A 20,356-nucleotide genomic window follows, 5' to 3' on the forward strand; every position below is an offset into this window, starting at 1 on the left:
TTTTGGCCTGCGTGCTGGCACAGTAGCTTTATCTCACAATCCACTTATAGTTTAATGTTCACATTTCACAGAGAGAGTTTTCACCCCCTTCTGTCTCCCAAAGGCAACTTATGGACTGCATTAAACACAGRATTACTGTAGGTATTTCCTGTATTTGCAATGGTTTCTGTACCATAGGATCTGCAAGGAAAGTATTAAAAAAGCCAGAGTCAACCAAATGTTGAGCAGTTAAGCACATGGGTACATGATGGATGGATTTCCTGAAAGAAGTACGAAACCGTAGGTGTGATGAGTGTTCACCAGTGACATAGCCAATAAAATGCTGGTTTTTTTCTAGAAAAAGTAAATTTCTCCAATAACCTGTTGGCATAYGGATAATTTATAATAGGTGTGAGAGAAATGGCATTATTTTTGTACTGCCTGCTGGTGCCTCCTACCACTGAGTATATGAAGCTTTTAATTTCTCTGTGAAAGTTTCATAATCATYAGCWTGAATCRGTTCCAGTTAATGAAATGGYCTGTGCCCAAAKGTGTCTTTCAGACACATGTTATCAYTCTGGGGGCTATTGGTGGAAAAGATTTGTTCTTTTAAAATAAAGAACAAATTAGTTATTACATTACCCATATACTATCATAAAAACTAGAAAGATGGTGAAGAAATTTTTCCCCTGATCTGAATTCAGAATAGATTTCTGTACAGAATTGTTGTCTTGTGGGCTCTTTGTGCTATAGCTAAAACAGTGTGAAAATCTGGCGTCAATTCCATCCTCTCAGAGCCTGGTGCTGTCAGAATTTGAGTATTAGCAGTGTTTGAGGAGGCTTAAGTTTAACTTAGGTAAATTGATGCTTAGGTAAATTGATGCACCCCTGCTGATAAACTACAGGAGTGTCAGAGACAGAGACCTGGCTGTCCTCTTGTCCACACCTGTGGTTCCACTTTGGTGTAACCCTGTCAGTTATAGGAGGGTTGCCTTTAATTGGGAGGGTGGGATAGAAAGAAATTAAGACCATCTGGTTCCCAGTGAAGCTTTTCTCAGTGTAGAGAAATAATGGTGGCCAAGACGAGACTTGCAAAGAAAGATTTGATGTGAGAGCTATGTGGAACTTTTCAGGTTGTAATGCAGATGTAAGTGTGGAGACCACTGCCAGATGCAGAGGCCTGKATGTGACCTTTTCTCATAACTCTGTCACTTCATTAAGTTTTTTGTTCTAAATTCTGCATTTTTAGCTTATATCAAACATGCAAACAAATTGGAGTCCATTTCATACATGTAATAAAAATGCTGGTTTCATTCCCAAACATAGTACRGTTTATCTACTTTGTTCACATGAAAAAGTAAATGCAATGTGTAAAAAGATTTAYATAAAAATGAATGCATACATATGTGTGTGTTTGTGTRTGTATTTCTCATGTATTTATTTACCTCTGCATACATACAGTTTAATGAGGAGAGGAAGCCTGATTTTTTTTACTGTTTCATGGCTGAATTATGCTCAGTCATACATTGCACACACTTCATCTGAAATTTATCTTCTTGTAAGAACTCTCTCAAATATGTTTTCTAGTGTCTGTTACTGTCATGGAAAAAATACTCTAGTTTTCGTCTCAATGAGAGCACTCATGGGATCTTTTTTTCTACCCAAACATGTTTTTTTTCAGAAAACTTGTAGGAATTTAAGTTTCAACTTTTATCCATCTGTCAGACTTTTGTTAACATTGGTCAACAGCTTCAAGAGCTACAGCATAAAACATGGGCAGGCACAAACAGTAGTCACAGAAAGAAAAAAAGACATGTTTGTTTTTGGCACACTTTATCTCTCTTTAAGAAATCTTTATTTACTATCTCTTGGTGGTGTTTTCCACATATAGTCCTGGTTCTTWACATATATAAAATATTCTTAGATTGCAGACAGTTGGGGATTTTTCTTTTTTTTTTTTTCTAGCTGATATTAGAGTGTCTTTCTTAAAAGTAATGAAAAGCAGTATATCGGATAACACCCACACTCCCTAAATCCATAAATCCGGGTTGAAAAGTTCAGCCCGATTAATTGCTGAATACTTTGACCGAGATTTGTTGAAGCTGGTCCAAGTTTTTAAATTCTTGACTATCAACACATGGAAATATCTTCTCAGGGGATTAGAAAGAGACCTTAAAACAAAAGCACATTCTGGAATGGGACAGAAATATTTTGCTTTTTCAGGTCAGGCCAGGCCAGCTGTATCTCTTCTCTAACCTGAATATTTATGAGCCGTAGGAAAGCTGGCAATTTTATACCTCCTTACAGACTATTGCCAGTTCCCTGTCTTGRTAGTGAAACATTTTTACCTTTTTAAGGCTTGTGAAAGGGACTTTCCTACTGTTTTGCCAATAGGGTGTCATAGATCAATTTGGAAGATATGAGACATTTATTTTTTCCAATCTGAGTAAGCATATATTTTTGTRTCTCCGAACTAGAGATTGAGTAGCAGGGGTAGGAATTAATTGGTGCTTCTAGAGGTATGGATCAGCAATGTGGAAAATCAAATATCAAATCTCCTTGTGTCAGTGAAGAATCCTATGGTCATGCAATAAAAATTGCAGTGCTTCTACAATCACTCTGTCAGTGAAAATCTTGCCCAACTTGGAACAGGTCAATTCTGTGCAAGGAGGATGTCTATCAGATGAGGTCTGTTGGTAGCAGTCCAATAGACACTTCGCTGGCTGGCTCATCTGTCCTCATTCAGGCAGGATGAAACTGAAATCAGCTCCAACTGTTTTGGTTAATTTAAAAGAAATGCAGGCGCCTGCACCTGGTCTGCACCGGGCAGGTGTTTCCATGTGTTGTAACAGTGCATAACTCAATCAAGCAGAGCCTCTGCTCTGTCCACCCCATTCTTTGSTAACACTTCACAATCATCATTCTGTATTTAAAAGGCTAATTTTTCTAACTTTCTAACTGATTTATTACTTGGGTCAGCATTAGCTGGATTTCTGTGATCTCCAAGTTGGCACCTTTTCTTGAGGGTTTCTTGTCTCTTGATGACCACRGAAGTGTGGTCACACAAAGCCAGCAGTGGCTTAGCTCCCTCTGACCCAAAAGTAGGCAAAACCAGCTTCAGTCACCCTTCCAGATCCTAGGTGGCACAGAGGACAGGCTCTCCCAATGAGTTAAAGAGAAATTCTTACATCAGAGCATCAGATCACTCTGTGCCTAACAGCAACGCATTTCTCTTACCATGCCTGGTAAAGAAGGGTTTGTGGAGGGAAACAATACCAAACAGATACAGGGCTCCAGAAAATGTGCTCTCCCATCAAAAGAAACCCCCGTGTAGCTGTTAGGCTGGATCTTTCCAGGTCTCAGAGCTCTGTATCTAGACTGTTCTGTCAAGATTTCTGTAACAAGACACAAATCCAGCATACCTTGCAGTCAGCGCCAATAGGTTTTCTGCATTCTTCGCAGGTGTTGGAATAAAGATTTTCATAGCATTTCACACAGTAGGGRCTGTCCTCCTTCAGGATGTACTTCTTGCCAAACAGGGACTCTTTGCAGTAGTGGCAGTCAAAGCGTTCCGTCATGTTGGTGTCTGGAGTCCAGCTATCCTGGAAGGCAGGAGCAGGCACATGTCAGACTGAGCTACACTTGATGCAATCCCSCAGGGAAGGTTTATCAGCTCTTGTTTATCACATTGTACATCAGTTTTAATCMAACTTTCAATCAAATAAATGAGCACAATAGGAAGAAACCGGACTATAAATTTTGCAGTGCAGGGCAATGACAACAGCCCATCTACTTTAGTCATCTGCTGATCCATCTTCTGCCAAACCTAGTGTTGGAGGTGAGAGGGAGGAGTAAACCCTGAGTCTGAAGAATYCCCATGGGATTTGTGAATGGAATTTGACCTATAGATCCCAAACAAGAAGGTGTCTCTCTAGAGGACAGAGGGAGTCAAGTCTATTAAGAGGATAAGCCAGCTAATCTTCAGAAGCAGTGTCTCCTGAATAAGTCAAGACAGAGGTTTACATTGCCAGCAGACTTTAGTCATGGGCAGCCTATCAGGCACCACTGTAATGTGCTTCTGCACCTTCATTCTCTGCATTCTCAGCAAGCCAGGGTCTGGCAATCTTTGCCCCATAGGCAGACACCACCCTCCCTTTCTGCTCATCCATGGGACTGTGGGCACGGCAGGTGTAGGGTCAGTGATTGTGTCTGATTCTCCTCTGATGCAACTCAATGACTTATCCTACAGCTGTAGGAATTGAACATAAATGGGAGATGGCTGTCCTGGCTCAGTCAAATATCAAACAATGATTATGGACTGGAAAAAGCAGCAGAACCTGTATATGATGTCTGATGAACCTGTTTCATATTGTCTGAATAAGGGACGATTTCTGTTTGCTCCTCAGGTTTTATGTCTCTATCATTTTCTGGATGCACACACAAGCAGCGATGACACAAATGCCTTTGATTAACTACATGAATATTTATTATTGCCTGGGACAATTTATTTTGGCTTTCATTAGAGTCATCACCTTGTTTCTTAACCTGAGGCTTGCAGTATGTGTTGCACCCGAAATCTATTTGGAGGTTACAGCTGGGGCAGGGCATAGCTGCCTGCTTAGGAAAGGGAATTTCCCAAGCAGAAAGTACGTGCCACCTGAACTGCATGMTCTTCACTGCCTGCCAGGCTGCATCTCCTCTTTAAGCCACATTTGATCTATAAATCCTTAAATGTTTTGAATGCTAATAGCTTAAGTGGCTACCTCTGTCTTTCATGCACAAGTGACATTTACAGCAGCTGCAGTCCTTTTGCCAACATCAGCCCACACTTTTAAACAAAATATTACTTGCTTAGTGTTCTTGGCACAGGTCACTGGATTCTGGAGTTTGTCCACTCCTTCTGGCAGTGGGAGTCACCCATAGGGTATTCTGAAATCCTGAGTTTTCCTCCAGTTTTTATTATTATCTTTCATTCTGTCTAGCTGGGATGTGATTAAAGTCTTAGGGCTATCTGAATGGAAAAACTTTATTTTGATGTCTAGAAGGCCTTTTTTTTTTAATGGTCAATCARCTGCTGAACTGTGTGGTGACTAGCACAGACTGAGGGGGTGAGTGTTTTCATATGTGTGAAGCAGGATGTCTCAGCTGTTGGAAAGTCTTATGAACTCCAAGTAACTGCTAAAGAAGAGAACCAAACCACCAAACCCCAAAAATGTGCTTGGAGGAAGCACAAGTCCTGGCAGCTGTTCATCTGTGTTCYTGATAACCCAGGACTAGCAGAGCAACAGCTTTGGCCTTAAAGATGTTTTAGGAACTAATCAACATCCTTATCCCAAAGGGGAGCTGGGAGTTTGTACCTTGCCCTTTGTGCTTAAGGAGCAGAGAGGATCACAGGATTCATAAGACAGAAATTAGGAAGAAATGCTGGAGAGAGAAGTGCAATGACTACCCAGGGCTCCTCTCCTGCCCATCRCCAGCAGCAGCATGTAAAAGGCAGTGGAAGTATAAGGCAGGAGATCAGGGACAATACAGAGGGGCATTTCCTTAACAATTGCTTCTGGCAAGTTATTCCTGTCTTGAAGTAGAGGTGTAGTCTTTACCAAAGCACTTAAAAGCTGATCATAGATTTTCCTCTCTGTTTTGAATCTTTTGTTTACACCCCTAGCCTACAATATGTTTGGGCTTTCCCAGGAAAGAACTAGACAGGCCATAATTTCCTTCTGGAGTAATTTCAGCAAAATGAATGGGATCAGACCAATGTACACCCAGTTACATGTGTAGMTGTATGACTAAGTCTAAGAGGAGGGATAGCTTTTGCTCAAATAGTCTGTATTTAGGACAGAAACCTGTACTTTTTACCAGGCTTTACTAGATTTTTGTTTCCAAATGATAGGATTTTGTTTCCCATTTAATGTGCGTTATTGCTAAGTTAAAGTGTGAGCAGAAACCACTTATGAACTTGCATTTGTCACCTTTCTTCAGAATCTGCTGYTTCTAGCCCTGAATTAAAAGTAGATGTGATACTGAAGATTGAAAAATTTCTCTGCAATGATGATRTGTAAAAGCAAAAATTATAGATTGTTATTCCTTTACAGGTTTATACCATTTCATCCTAAATCTGCTAAATGTAACACATAAAAGTGTGGACTGGAAGATGGACTCTTCACTTAGAGGTGGACATTCCTTTCTCTTGGTCCCAGGACTTTCCATCTTGAGTGCTGCATTGTCTTCTGGATGCATTTCGCAGGAGCAGAGGCAAGCATTTTGTGATGTATTCAATTAATAATTTGTATAATAGTGTAATAATTCAACAACTCAAAATAATTCAGCAATTATTTAATTGTTGCYGCACTATTTCAGAAAATACCTGTGCACTGCCTTCCTGTCCTGTAAGGGAAATGGTTTTGTTAAATGTGCTCTAAGATTGTCACAGTGGATTGTCCCCCTCAYCCTGAGCAGGAAGAGGCAGTCCTCATTTCTGCATCTCAGATTTAGGGATGAACTCTGCTCTATGAAGACATTGAAGGGACAGCTCCAGAGATTTGGGCAATTGAAAGATAAAAAAGAAAATTTTCTAAGATCTCAATTTTGGTTTTAGTTTTGTGAATCTTTTATTGGATCTGGGACCGATTTTGTATCCAATATCTCKTAAAGATAGGAATTCAAGTTCATGTGGTTTCATTCAGTAAGCTGGAATTCAGGCTGAAGCATCCCAAATCCCAGGCTGTTTAAAYCCAGGCCTTGGGTTGGAACTCATTATCTACTATGTGGTATTTTGAGAATATTGTACAGGCTTTTTTCTGCTCCAGAGAGAATAAAATGTAARGTTATCATGGGTCCAATCTGCTAAATATTAGCAGGAATTTCAAACAAATTATTTCACTGCTGTCTTACAATCAAGAGCTGTGAACTCATACTGAGCAATATTTTTGACTGTCACTTTGTACACAGGATTCTTTATGTTGTCATTCCATTGATTCTTGATATATAAAAACCTTTCATGTTTAACTTAGTGCAGGCTTTATGCACTGGTTTGGGCTTTAAGGGAAAAAACAAAACAAAACAGGAGACTTGTAAGTTGTGGAGGGACACAAATACAATTCAACCTCCTTGTCATTGATCTATTTCTTCCTGTTGTGTTTGATAATTGTTGACTGTAAAGCACTGTGGGACAGAAGCTCATCATTATTGCACCTCTTTGTGGTAAAAAAGTATTTAGATTTTATCGCTGTAGTCATTTTATACTTATGTTTTTTTTTTTTTTTTATTGCTCTCAACATTATCATGAAGGAGAAACTGATTTTTTCTGCCATTCAGTCTCCCTCCTACAGCATCAGACATAACAAGTACATCTCCAAAACGAAAAGAGCTTTCTGTTGGAAGCTACAGCTTACACCAAGTGTTAGTACTACCCACACTGTCTCCCAGGAAGTAAGAATTGGCAGGAAAATTACCAAAAAGTTAGTAGACTGACTTAAAATCTGTGCTTCTTTCTTCTTCTTCCCCTGTTGGCTGAGCCTCACTTTACTAGCAGCAATTCCAAAAGTTATCATATTACCTTGTAAATACTAGGGCTCGTCATGTCATTAAGAAATTATCCAGTGTTCCCCTAGACACTATTGACTACTGATAATGCAGACCTTGCCTGCCTTTTCTATGCTATGTCTGCATGCCTAATAAATGATTTTCTGTGCATCTCTTATTTCAACTCTTCCTAAGGGCTGTTGAGTGCTGAGAGGTGCAGATGCACATGCATAAGAGAAGGAGGCCAAGGGAAACTATCTAAAACATGTGGGAGTTATTTAGTTTATTCGGTGAAACTCTGATTTCTTGTTGTAACAGTGTCTTAACAAAATTAAACCTCTCTAGATGCTGAAGGGGGACTTGTTGTCCTATTTAGGTCAGTAGTGCTGGGGTTCTCTCTACTTATGCCCCTGGATCAGGATGTCYTGTTAGCCTTCTGCACAGGAAATAAAAGGTCTTCCTTCAAGATGTACACACACTTCTACCACCTGACTATTTTTCCAGAAGAGCAGTGCAMATGGAGTATTTTCTATCTATCTGTTTATTTCGCTTCTCCTGAGGAGGGAAGATTTGTGTCTGGCAAGTCCAGTGACATGAGCCATGCAGGTCTAGAGCATTTGGAAACAATTTGTGTTAATGCTATAAAGGCTAAAATGCATGAAATTATTTACAATCATGACCTAACAGTTCAAACTATGATGGTCTTCTTGGCAAGAGGTGATTTTTTTCCCTGTAACTCAGCTTTTCTTATCACATTCATTATCTATCATCTTGTTGCAGCAACACACCCTTGGAAGACTTAAGCGTCTTTCCAAACCAGATCATAAGGCCATGTAAGGGGAAAAGGGGGAAATAGAATTTTATTTCATTTTAGTTTACTTTATGAAAAGAAGAAATAGSCATTTTCTTCTTGTACTGATGAGTGGTGAGGGGTGGGGAAAAGTTGTGTATAGTCAGAATTCACCTGAACCCCAGTGTGTGAAAGTTAGCTGGTGCAGATGCACACCGGGGACACTCAAAGCTCTCCTGAGTGTTCAGATTTACTAAAACACATTAAGTGCTGGTAGCCCTCTTTGTTTGGCTGTCCAGGTGTATCTTATCCTCTTTGTCATGGCATGAGTGCCCACAAACACTGTCACCATGGAGCAAAGGGAACCTGACTGCTTGGAGGGATTGCTGGCCATAGGACAAGCATTGATGCTTTGAGTTGCTCGGAGCTGTGACCCTTCAGGAGCAGCTCCTGGCCATGGGGGGACAAGCCAGCTCCTGGCCATGGGGGACAAACCAGCTCCTGGCCATGGGGACGAGCCAGCTCCTGGCCATGGGGGGACAAACCAGCTCCTGGCCATGGGGGGACAAACCAGCTCCTGGCCATGGGAGGACAAACCAGCTCCTGGCCATGGGGGATAAGCCAGCTCCTGGCCATGGGGGGACAAACCAGCTCCTGGCCATGGGGGGACAAACCAGCTCCTGGCCATGGGGGGACAAACCAGCTGATGTTCCAAAGGTGTCCCTCCATGGGCCACAGAAGAACATTTGCTGCCTTACACTAAAGGTGGCCAATGCAAAGGCTGACAAGGCTATGAGAGAGCTGATCTGGGGTTCATGCTTAGTTTGTAAATGAGACAGGAATRCTTAGGCAGACATGGCCATGTTCCTTCTCTTTTAAATTTTTAAGTTGAGAAGAAGAAGAAGCTCTTTTTTTCTTGCTGCTGCTATGGAAGAGGAGTYCTGAAGTAAGCACATCAAAAGAATCTGGCACCTTTTCTTCAAGAAACCAAGGCCCTTATGACAAGTAATTTCTCTCCCAGAACAGCCCCGTTTATAAGCTCAGTGCCCACATCAAGGTTAGGACATTAGAAGTACTCAGTTACAGAGGTGTCCACTGCTGTTTTTTTAAGCTCAGAGTAGATATTCAAAGATCTCTCAGAAGATCTTCAGGAAAAGCCAGGAAAAAATGGTTTGATATTTGAAAATAATAGTAATAATAACAAAAACCAGTAAAAGCTTGACCCCAAGTAAAATATCCCAGTCCTGCCTTTAGATGATAAATTTTAAAATCTATTTAAAGAAGAAAAAGGTTTAATTTTTAATAAAGTCAAAAATATTCTTCAAAATTACATTTAGATTTTTCCAAGGTCTTASCTTCCTTTGAAATGACTGACTTATTTTGCCTATGGTATAACATTTTGATATCGCTTTTTAGAGCCTTTTTTAACTCTTTAGAGCAATTTYCTGACCAGGCAGACTGCATTAACATATGCACATAACCAAAGCATACCTGGTTCCTGTCTGGATTGCACAGCCAGCCTATTATGAATTGGAAAGTGGATATTGTGCTGGTTAAGATTGTATTCCTTAGCAGAACATAAATAAAACAGAAATGCAAGCAGAAAAAATTTCTTGTGTGGCAAGGTTCCTCATGTGCCTGACTGAAGTAATCCCAGTTATAGTAGTGGAGAAGGAACATTCCACCTGTGGGTTCTGTGTGGTTTGCTATGTTTGGCAGTCAATAAAGATCTGCTCCAGTCTAAAGCCACTCCACAGTAGAGCAAGAACCAATGGCAGTGTCTACAAATGCCACAGAGGAACTGAGCACTGGCACTTTGAGAGCGTCCCCCACACCATTTACAGTTACCTCAGGCTGATACTGAAATGCCTGGAGGATGTATGGCCTCACCAATATCCCTGCATGTATTTCAATTACAAAAGGAGCCCATTGAAATAACATGAAACATGACTTCAATCTGCCACAGCAAGGAAAGGCACAGTTCAAGTGGAAAGGCTTGTTCTTATTTTCCATTTTAAAGCCTTTTGAAATTGCTGTCCTCCTTTCTTTTGCAGAATAAGCAAATGCTTGCTCAGAGGTCAAATACTTGGTACTACTTAAGCATAAAAAATGATATTTCTGATAAGAACATTTAAGCAGATAACTGAAAAAGATAAAGGAAAAATAGTATAAGATTAATAAACTTTATTATTATTTCTGGCACCAACCTGCATAAGTAGTGTATAATCTAAATGTCTGCAGTCACTAAACTCCAACAAAAGTTTGTTTTCCTAGAAAGGATTGCCTTCTCTTATTGAGAGGAACACTGCTAATCTCAGAGAAATTAGACTTTAAGGTAAAAATACCCAGAAATGCCATGTGCTACCATGCAGTCATGTTCCCAATTTTTGCTGTACTACTACCCAGGGCACAAAAACAGACTGGACTCAGAGAGCCAAGAGAACATCTGCTAGGGTTGAACTGAAGTACCTGTGGTGAGTGAGAGGTACAGAAGAAAGCACAGAAAGGTGTAAAGAGCCTCGGAACAAGGACATAGGCAATCTTTTTGTGGGCAAGATTGTTTCTATCAGAAGAAGGAAGATGTTCAGTCCACCATGGAGAGATGCAAAGCACGTACAGAGAGGTGGAGTTCATCAAAGGCAAGATCATGGTCTCTGAAGACACTTCTGCTCTAAATCTCAAGCGTGCTTCAGAGAAATGACAAAATATGTCTGTAAATGCTTACAGGTATTTCASGGCTTTTTGCAACTCCCTGCTTTTTTATGCAAGATGAAGTGAAGAAAGTGGGGTGGGTTTTGAGCCCTTATGCTTGTGCTTGCCAAGGGTCCAGAACTATTTCACACCATCACACCCTAGACCTTGCTCTSTGGTGGTTGATATATTTGAAAGTTTAAATTTGAAAATTCCCTGTGAAAGGGAGCAGGGAATATGCTTATGTCAGTGTTATGCTCACCTGCATTCCTCTGACAGCATATTATTATATGTACAGTAACCWTTCATCATCATAGTTGATATAATCCAATATAATACAGAAGGGTATGTGAAAAGGAACAAAATTAGGATTGTAACTTTTTCACCCGGCATGAGTATTTTGATCTTCATCCTTAGAAGAAGGCTCTAGTGGTTTGTAATCAAATTCTCTCTATATATAGCTAATTAATATTGTTGAGATGTTAATGCTTCAGTGGCTGTCAATGCATCCAAGATTTATTTTCATGAAACCTGTCATTACCYTGCCATTTCACACTCTCACTTGGGGTGAATCTGCATCACAAATAACTGTGCATATGTAAATGAAATATTAAAATTACATCATTAGAATTAATCAGTCTAAAAATGCAAATTATGAGATTCCCCCAATCTCTGAAGCAGTACCCGAGTGAGGGAAGATGATTGCCTACAACACTACACCATCCAGAGTTTGTCCAGAGATGCTCAGGTCAGATTTATCCACCAGAGAAAYGTGAATGAGACTTAGACCTGAATGTCACTGGTCGATGGGGACCTTGAAAGAGTGTAAGCCTGCTGGCCAGCAGCAACAGGAYTATCTGACTTGTCTGACCTTCCTTTAACTGAATGTACTGGTCCCTGTGAGATGAGGCAAGCCAGGGAGGTGAGAACATCAGCAGTGAGGACATCAGCCATTGCTTGGCTCTGAGGAGCAGGGCTCAATGCCCTGGAGAACTGAGACAGGGGTGTCTTGTGAATTTAGGTCTTTGCAGCCCTCCTCATCCCTTTCTTTAGGGATGAAAGCTTGAATTTGCAGTGCAATRTAGCAGAAAGCATCGCTATTCCTTACAATTGTAGGAGCTGTTCTTTGTCACCAATGTTTTGGGGTTATTTTTTCTTTTTTTTTAGTTTTGGATGTTCAAAGCATGATGGAATCCTGGCAGACTGTGTTGTGTGTGATCAAAGTTGTCTGATCTCTTTTCTAATGCAAGGCATGCCATCTGGGAGAGCTGATGTCTGTATGGACGGGAAAGATRTCATTTCAGGGAAAGTGCTATCCCCAGACTTCTCTAAGAAACAGTATAATTATAGGTGTGAAACAGATCATTATTTGTACCTGAATGCTTCAGCTGGGAATCACCATGTTTTTGCATATTTTTCATGGTGGGAGCTTCACATGGACAAATATCTGACACAGTATAGCCACTGCGATAACAGTGATTTGATAAAAACTAGTTATATTTTCCAGTAAATCTAAACCACCTGGAAGTGACTATTTGGTACTGGCATATGTAGCCCTGCTGATTCCCATGGGAGCACATTTGGCAGAATGGTGAGAACCAAAAATAACTATATTTTATCACAGAACTTTAGCCATCTTGGGCTTTTTTTTTAAGAGACCACAAGAACTGGTCCATCCCCTAGCCTCAGGTGTGCTAGTTAGATGGAGATGTCAGGTGGAAATCTAACTTTTACAAATTTTATTTCTCAACAATGGCATTTTGTGACTTTTCAGCTGCCCCACTCACCCAAACTACATGTTGGCTCACAAGCCAGAGATCATTATCCATGCTATGGCTATGGTAAAAGACAGTTTTTAGTGGTGCTCTTGTTYGATTCTGATAGTGACACTATGGTGTGTCAGGAACTGAGTTTTCAATATAGCAACTCATATACTTTTTAAAAACTTTTCTCCAAATGTGACCAAGAAGTGTTCAGATTCTATTGAAAAAGCAGCCTTTAGAATCCATCCTTTCCCAGGTATATCTACAGGTGTACAAAATGGACAYGAATTTTTATAAAATAAACCAATATAGACAATTTTTATTGCTTTCCATATCCAAATGCCTGAAGCAATCATTTTCAAAGTTCACCATCTGGCTGATAAAAGGCACAGAAGGTTTTGGCAAGAAAGCTGAGAATCCCATAAACTTATGCGTTGATGAAAATAGGGTTCACAGCAGAAACCCAGACACGACCTTAATTGCAAAATTCTTGCACATTTGGATTCATTTATGTGTCTAATAACACAGGCTTATGTTGGTCCCTTTTAGAATAATTCCTATTCAAGACAACACATAAATATGCACAGCCATCAATAAATGTTACAGCTACTGACCCTGGCAATCTCAGTGTCMATTAGCAATCTTAGTTAATGCACCTCTAGATTGGAGTCAGGGGAGCAACAATCACACACTGACCGACTAGCTGGTGGATATATTTTATGAGGTTTGCTTTCTCGTGACTTTGTGTGTCTYTGTACACAGCAAAGCTGAATTATGCAGGTATCTGGTCAACTAAACAAAMGCCGTATCCCTTGGGGGAAGCAGAAAGTTTGGAGTAGCCACCAATGCAATGAAAGTTAGTATTTCCTTTATTATGTACACAGAGAAATCCACATTAGCACACAGTAAAGACTGGGTTATTGTGGCTGCACACACATGCACACAGAGGAGAAGCRCAAAAAGAAGGAACGCAGAGCTATTARTTGGGATTTGTATTCTAATTTATTCTCTCCACATAAAAAGAAGAAACACCGTGCTGATGGCTCCCCTTTTTTCCCATACAAAATCTGCCCACACTGTTTGCAGAGAGGAAAGGCTACCTTTGTTTCATGTGCATCTGCTCTTGCTACAGTGCAAAAATGCTCCTTTGTTGAGCKCGGCAGCAGGAGTGCACGGAGGTGTAAGGAATCTAAGACCTCATCTTCTACTTTTTATCACCTCCCCAGTGGATTAGGCACGCAGCACAAAACAGTCATTAAAAATAGTTACACATGAAAAGACCCAGCGCTTCATCAGCTCGCTGATGTGTCACTTTACTGACGGACATGCAGCAGTAATTGCCGTGATGAGAAATTTGTCTTTCTCCTCTTCGCACCCCTCCCCGTGCACTCAGGAGAAAGGAGACCCGGCAATCTCTCTCCTCGCATCCTTCCCCAACAACCCACTGGGGCATTAAACAGCCCTCTCCTCCTCTCTGCACCCTTTGTTCAAAGCGACACCTTCAAAGATATGTTCTGTGGGTGGTGGAAAGGGAAAAAAGGGGTATTTACTTACAGAGCAGCAGCGGGCAGTTAATGCCACCTCCCGGAGCGGGGACAGGGGGTCACATCCATTAACAAATGTGCACAGAGCACAYTGGCCTGCTTGCAGCGGAGAGCTGGACAGCCAGCTGGGGCTTTCCTGCCTGCACAGAGCTCTCCCGATTCCAGCTCTGCAGTCAGTGCTGTGTGGAAAGAGCTGCTGCCTTCCCCAGCCTAGTGAAACCCCTCGCTATCATTTTACCATATAAGGAGACAAAAGCATCGGAGCCTCTCATTCTTTTAGGCGCTCTGCAGCTGGCATTCGACACTTTCTCTATTCCAAGGGTGTCAATACTTCCCCCTCCTAAACATCTTGTCTTTCTTGGCCCCCTTCCTAAAATAAGGCTCCCTCTCCCCTCCTCCAGCCTTTGTTTCTCTAAACCCCTGATGCTTATTAATAAAATGGCTTTGCTAGATCCGAGGCTCGCTCTTTACAGAAGGAGAGGTTTTACAGCAGCTCAAGCCCAAACATTTGTAAGGCTCTTCACCTGGCTGAGAGAGTGAAATCCTTGGTCAAAATTGGTACGAGGCTTTATTTGCTTTGGTCGTTTTGCMTGCTTAATGTCTTGCCAAAGAAGAGTGAACAACCTGTGTCTCTTCTTCTTTGCGGAGAAGTGCACATTCTTACAAAGACCAAGTGTGCAGGCATTTCTTTAAGAGCATTGCCCCAGTCTAGTTCCTCTCCACCCTTCTCTTTTTTTTTTTTTTTCCATAATCGACAGGAAAAAGAAGAAAAGCGAGAAGGAGAAATTGCTAAAATCAAAACCAACCATCTTTGTGTAAGAGAAAGCCAAAGGAACAGATTGTCTCAGCACATGCTCAGTACCCAGTCAAGAGCCCTGCCAGTGTGCACATGGTAAGAAGAGGSAGAATTATTAATCCTACTATAACCAGGAACTGCTACAAAATCCAATTTCATCTATCAACCATTCTAGCAGAAAGACAAACTGCTAATCAAAACAGTGAGGGTCCTGGGAAACTTCCCAAAGGGAAGAATTTGGATCAGAAGCTCATGGGAGATATCTGCTTTCTGCAGTTTGAGGGGTAGGGTGAGGAGGCACTTCAGGGTAATTCTTCAGTAATGACTGGTGCTTGCCAAAGGGAGGTGCTTTAATATGAATGCTTTACACCTTAAGGGAAAACCAAAAGGATAAAAATGTAAAGCCCATTAGCCTGAGACAGTCRTGCGGTTTTGCTACCAGAAGATGCAAGGTGATCCTGTTTTGGTCACTGGACTCTGGCACATGCCTGGGCAGTGGTGTAGATGTGCATATGGGCTAGATAAGGGTTTCTCCTGCAAAACAAATCTATGCCAGAACCCTGACCTGTACTTGCTGAACTCTTGTGCACCCAGAAGTAGTCAGATTTGACTGGGCATGAAATGTGTTAGCTGATCTCAGCGCTACTCCAGATCCAGAAAAGCACAGAATAAAATTGTGGGGAAGGAACTATTCCTATTTCTTCTACAAGAAGCCAGATTTCTTTTACAGATTTGAGTTATTTTGATGACCAACAATGATYTATTTGTGAGTTGATCCAACCTTTGCGGTTGAGTTTTCCAAGCCCAGGCATCATGCCCTGGAGAACAGACAATGGGCATACAGGATTAAGGATGCCATGGCAATTAAATCTTATTTAAATCAAAGCTGCTGCACTCCCCAGACACATGGGGAGTCCCTGACTCTTCCCTTGCATTTGCAGTGGCACTGTAAAATGAATTAAACCACAGAGTGAACAATTTTCAGTGAACCTATGAGCTACCCCGGAGCTGCACCTGTACTTTGGGAGATCTACTGGTTGGGTTCCAACCTCATCAGTGACTTGTTGGATACCTTTGGACAAGACATTTCATCTTTTTATTCTTTAGCTCCATTGTCTAATACGGAGCTCAAGACAGCCAAACTCATGTGTGAGATCTTAGCAAATTTGCAAAATAGTTTAGTTAGACCATAAACATAACAACAATAATAGTTTCTTTTTCTTTTAGATTAAATTATTGTGCAGCGACAACAATAATAATTTATTTCCATCTTAGTTACTGCTCTTATGTTGGCTCTGATTTAGTAGTGCCCGTAAAGAAGAAAAAAAAGCCTTGAAGGTGATCAGAAGTGGGCTATCTGATTCTGTTTATTTCCAAACTTTTCCAAACAAACTAAACATGCTGAATGTGTTAATTGATTTTTTCAGTTTCCATGATATTTTTATTTGCCCATCTGTYCATTGACAGCTACTGCAGCAAGTCTGTGGACATACAAGACAAGTTCAAATATATACTGGCTCCAGCTGAAATGATTTAGTTAATCTGTTGCAGGTCTGRGTTGACTTAAGGAAGATAAGGTAATTTTTATCTAATTTAATATAACACCTCTGACTCCTTTAAAGCAGAAGAACCTCTGCCAATTTAAAACCCATTGATTTGTGCTCTCACTATGGGACTTGATGCTCAGCAGCCACATCAAGACTGTGTGGAGCTGTGAAAGGGATGAGGAAGGGTTACCAGGCAGCACCTTCCTTCATCCCATGATGAGGTGTATGCATTCCATCAAACACTGCCAGGAAAGATGCAGGGAACATCAGACCTCTTACCCTCCTTCAGGACCATTCACTCCACATTTTATCTGGCAAATAAATATTTGTCAGTGACTGGCAGCCCTCTCTAGTCCTTTTCCCACCAGAACTAAATCCAACAGGTGTGGGTGGGTGGGAAAACCCCAAATTTCATTAACTTTCAGAGAGATGAGAAGAAAAGGGCAGGGCCCCTTTCACTAAAAAATTAATTATGTTACCCACTTCTTCTTTTTCTATATACATACATATATATATATATATTTACTTCATTGGTTGTCTGATTAACCCAGCAGAAATCAGGCATCTTCAAGGCTTCAGAGGAGTCAGTGCAGTGAAAACAGGGGGCAGTGCTTCTAATAGGGGGCCCAAACTAGAGTGGAAATGCCAGTACCATACAGTGACTTAGAAACTTATCTTATGGTTCAAATTTTCCTCATGTATATAACATTTACATAGCATATATTGCTTGTCCTTCAGTAGTCCRTGTGTTTAACAGGTTAATTCTATGTGTAGAATGCTGTACCTCCATGTGGAAAAAAAAAAAGATGGAAATAAGATCATTTTCATAGCAGGATTTCTGAATGATTTTACCAAGCCTTCATAAGTCTCACTTCAGCTACTGGGCTGATGCTGGAATAACTATCATTTCAGCACTTATCTCCTTTTCTGGCTGAAAAGAATGAGCAAAGAAAAGTGGTGGGAAGAGACAGCTGGAAGTGGAATATTTCTATTTCCCCCAGTTTGAGACAGAGAGAAATACAGTGTCTCTGGGAGAGCAGGGGAGGGGAAAATATATAGGTTTAGGTTTGAAGATGGTTAAGCTACTGGCTTATTCCTTATTCCACCAATTTATYCTGGAAACTGTTGAGTTACTTTATCAGAATTCAACTAGTCCCTTTTTGATGCTTGAATCTGTGTAACTCAAGCTTCAATTGAATATGAGATGGTGCATTTAGGAGAGCTGCTATTTTTGGCACTACTGCTTAGGCAGCAATGTGGACTAGTGCAGATGTTGGATTTTAGTTCATTAAACCTAAAATAACAACAAGGCAATACCAAATCTTTCTGAAATTTCATTCTCATAAGATGCTCACAGATAAGTATTTTTCCCAAGATTATGAGGAATATGCAARGGATAAAAAGATATTTTCAGTAGGTGTTTTCTTTTCCAATGTAGTCTCCAAGTCACAAGGCTTTTTTGTAATACTCTGATCTTCCTTTCATCCCCTAGGGGACTTGAACCTCAAGCAGAAAGACACATCAGGTAAGAAATATCAGGATTTCACAGATCTGGTGAAGGAATTGAAGACATCTTTGGACAATYCCCAAAAACCACCCCAATCAAGGCAGACAGAGAAAGTCTGTCAGCTTTGGGATGCAGAACTTCTATTATTGATGTTTAGCCTAAATCAATGTGAAATTATTAGTGGTTTAGAAACTCCAATATAACCTGCATATAAAAAACAACCTTCCCTGTTCACTCCCTTAATATGTTTGAATAGTTTTCACATAGAGTGTGAAACAATTTTCCTCAGTAATTTAAAGAAAGGTGCCATGATTCAGTAGCATCAAAGAACTTCTGTTTTTCGTAGGAAAAGTTATCTTTAGAAGGATGGTATGATGCTCTGTGATAAGATAGACAACTGAGATMAAATCCAAGTGTTTCTCTGTGATAGCATAGCCTGGGATGGAGCTGAGAGAATTTTAGACCATTAAGGCAAATTTGGACAAATATTTCATTACTTTTTGTAAAGTTACTCTCCTGAAAGAGATKTCCCAAAGTTAATATGGCAGTGAGACACTGATCAACATGGGGTCTGTCACTGTCTGTGTATTTGCTCCCATGCCCTTCTCTCTGTGGACAAYTGAGATGTAAGAGAGGGTTTGCAATGGATGAAARGCAGAAAAACAGCTGTGTCTCTTTTTCTTCTGCTTTCCTCTCTCGCAGCTGAGCAGACAAACAGCTTTTATCTCTGATGTGCAGGGGAACACAATTTGATCATAGAGGAGGAGTGTAGTGGTGCTCAATTTAGGAGCAGACAGAACACCAGAGGAAGTTTCAACAATCAAACCAGGATTTAAAGAAATTRTATCTGCTAAGGAAAATCCTTCTTGTTGACAGCTGAGTTTTCAACAGATTGGAAAGCTGAGACTCTGTGTTACAGAAATGACAGGTCCTTCACTGGACAGGCAGCATTCTCAGAAGATCCATTCTGGGCCCTCATGGACTAAAAAAAAAGCCATTGCAGATAAAGGCAGCCCATCAAACAACTCCCCAAGCAGTAGCTGTCTGTACCATGAGGGGCAGCTGCCCTGAACAGCCCTCAACAGGCTGCCAACTGAGTGAAGAAGAAATAATGAAGAGTTGTAACAGAGTAGAAGACAACAGTTCTTATGGAATAGTCTTTTCCCATACTTTCCTTATCATTCTTTCTCCATCTTTCCCCTCACTAAGGAGCAGATGGTGTCTTTATTTCTAAGGAAACTAGAGYGAAACATTTTGATCTTTGCCATCTTCACACTTCTTTGAATTTTAAGTGTTCTCTGAACCCCTCAGCTTCAGGGTTTGTTCATCTGTGACCAAGGGTAGAGATTTTGGTGGCATGCCTTTGGAAATGCTTTGGGATAGAGAGACAAACCCCACCAACAGGCCAGGGGTCTTCAGAAGACTCTAAATGATGGTGCAGAGACCTATGCAGAGGAGCTCTTGCTCCTTTCTTTCCACTGGATTGACTGCCACAATATAATGGATGGGAAGAGCCTTTTGGGTTTCCTACCCCGGYAGATCTGCACAGAGGTTGCAGTAATTGCCGGTGTTCTGAGCTGGCAAATACTACCCCTTAATTTAGGATTTATTAATTTCAGTGTAATCATGATTTAGCATTCCCTGTTCCAGATGCAAGAAACAAACACACTGTGATTGTTCCAAAAACCAAATCACTCCATGTTTCTGACAGCACAAGAGATTTTCTATTCTGTAAAAAATAGCTCACACTCCCTGCGGTGTTCCCAGCAGCACACTTCAGCTGGGATTTTTAGGCAAAATCCCCTTTCCATAGTCCTTGTCCCTCCCACTGCCCAACTGCTCATGGCTTTTTCTCCAAAACCTTTCTTCTGTGTGTGTAAAATTTGCTTCTRCTCCCCTTAGCGCTTTTTCTGCCTGCATCCCTGATATCTGTCATGACCCTCTGGAAAGAACCAACAGCAAGCTTTGAGACTGCCATTTCACTTCATCAGGCAGCCAGAGGCCTGAGGAACTTCTGAGCAGAGAGGTTTGAATAACTGAGCAGTTGGCAGACACCTTAAGAACTTATCTAACTCATTTCCAAGGCAGAAGTGACAATGTCTAACTCATTCCTGGCAGATCTTTGTCTAATTTGTCCTTAAGGATTAACACGAGGACTTCACAACATCTGAAGTCAAAGGAGTGAAAGTTTTGTCAGTCAAACACAGATGTAACA

General features: G+C 40.9%; 1 protein-coding gene across 2 annotated transcripts in view; it reads right to left on the minus strand.

Annotated features, from left to right (window-relative positions):
- Positions 1-20,356, minus strand: part of FHL2 (four and a half LIM domains 2) — a 36,788-nt gene that overhangs the window by 9,210 nt on the left and 7,222 nt on the right. The window contains exons 1-2 of one of the 2 annotated variants that reach the window (XM_057369471.1): positions 14,302-14,493; positions 3,402-3,581 (exon numbers count right to left, since the gene is read on the minus strand). In XM_057369471.1, the coding sequence (XP_057225454.1) occupies positions 3,402-3,557 (156 nt within the window). In that variant the 5' untranslated portion in view covers positions 3,558-3,581; positions 14,302-14,493. Of the gene's footprint in view, positions 1-3,401; positions 3,582-14,301; positions 14,494-20,356 lie in introns of those variants that run through there. The other variant, XM_057369470.1, reaches the window with a different exon arrangement.

The sequence above is a fragment of the Malurus melanocephalus genome, unplaced genomic scaffold, assembly GCF_030028575.1.
Source record: "Malurus melanocephalus ecotype Western Australia unplaced genomic scaffold, MMel_1.1 scaffold_111, whole genome shotgun sequence".
In the NCBI taxonomy this organism is placed as follows: domain Eukaryota; kingdom Metazoa; phylum Chordata; class Aves; order Passeriformes; family Maluridae; genus Malurus; species Malurus melanocephalus.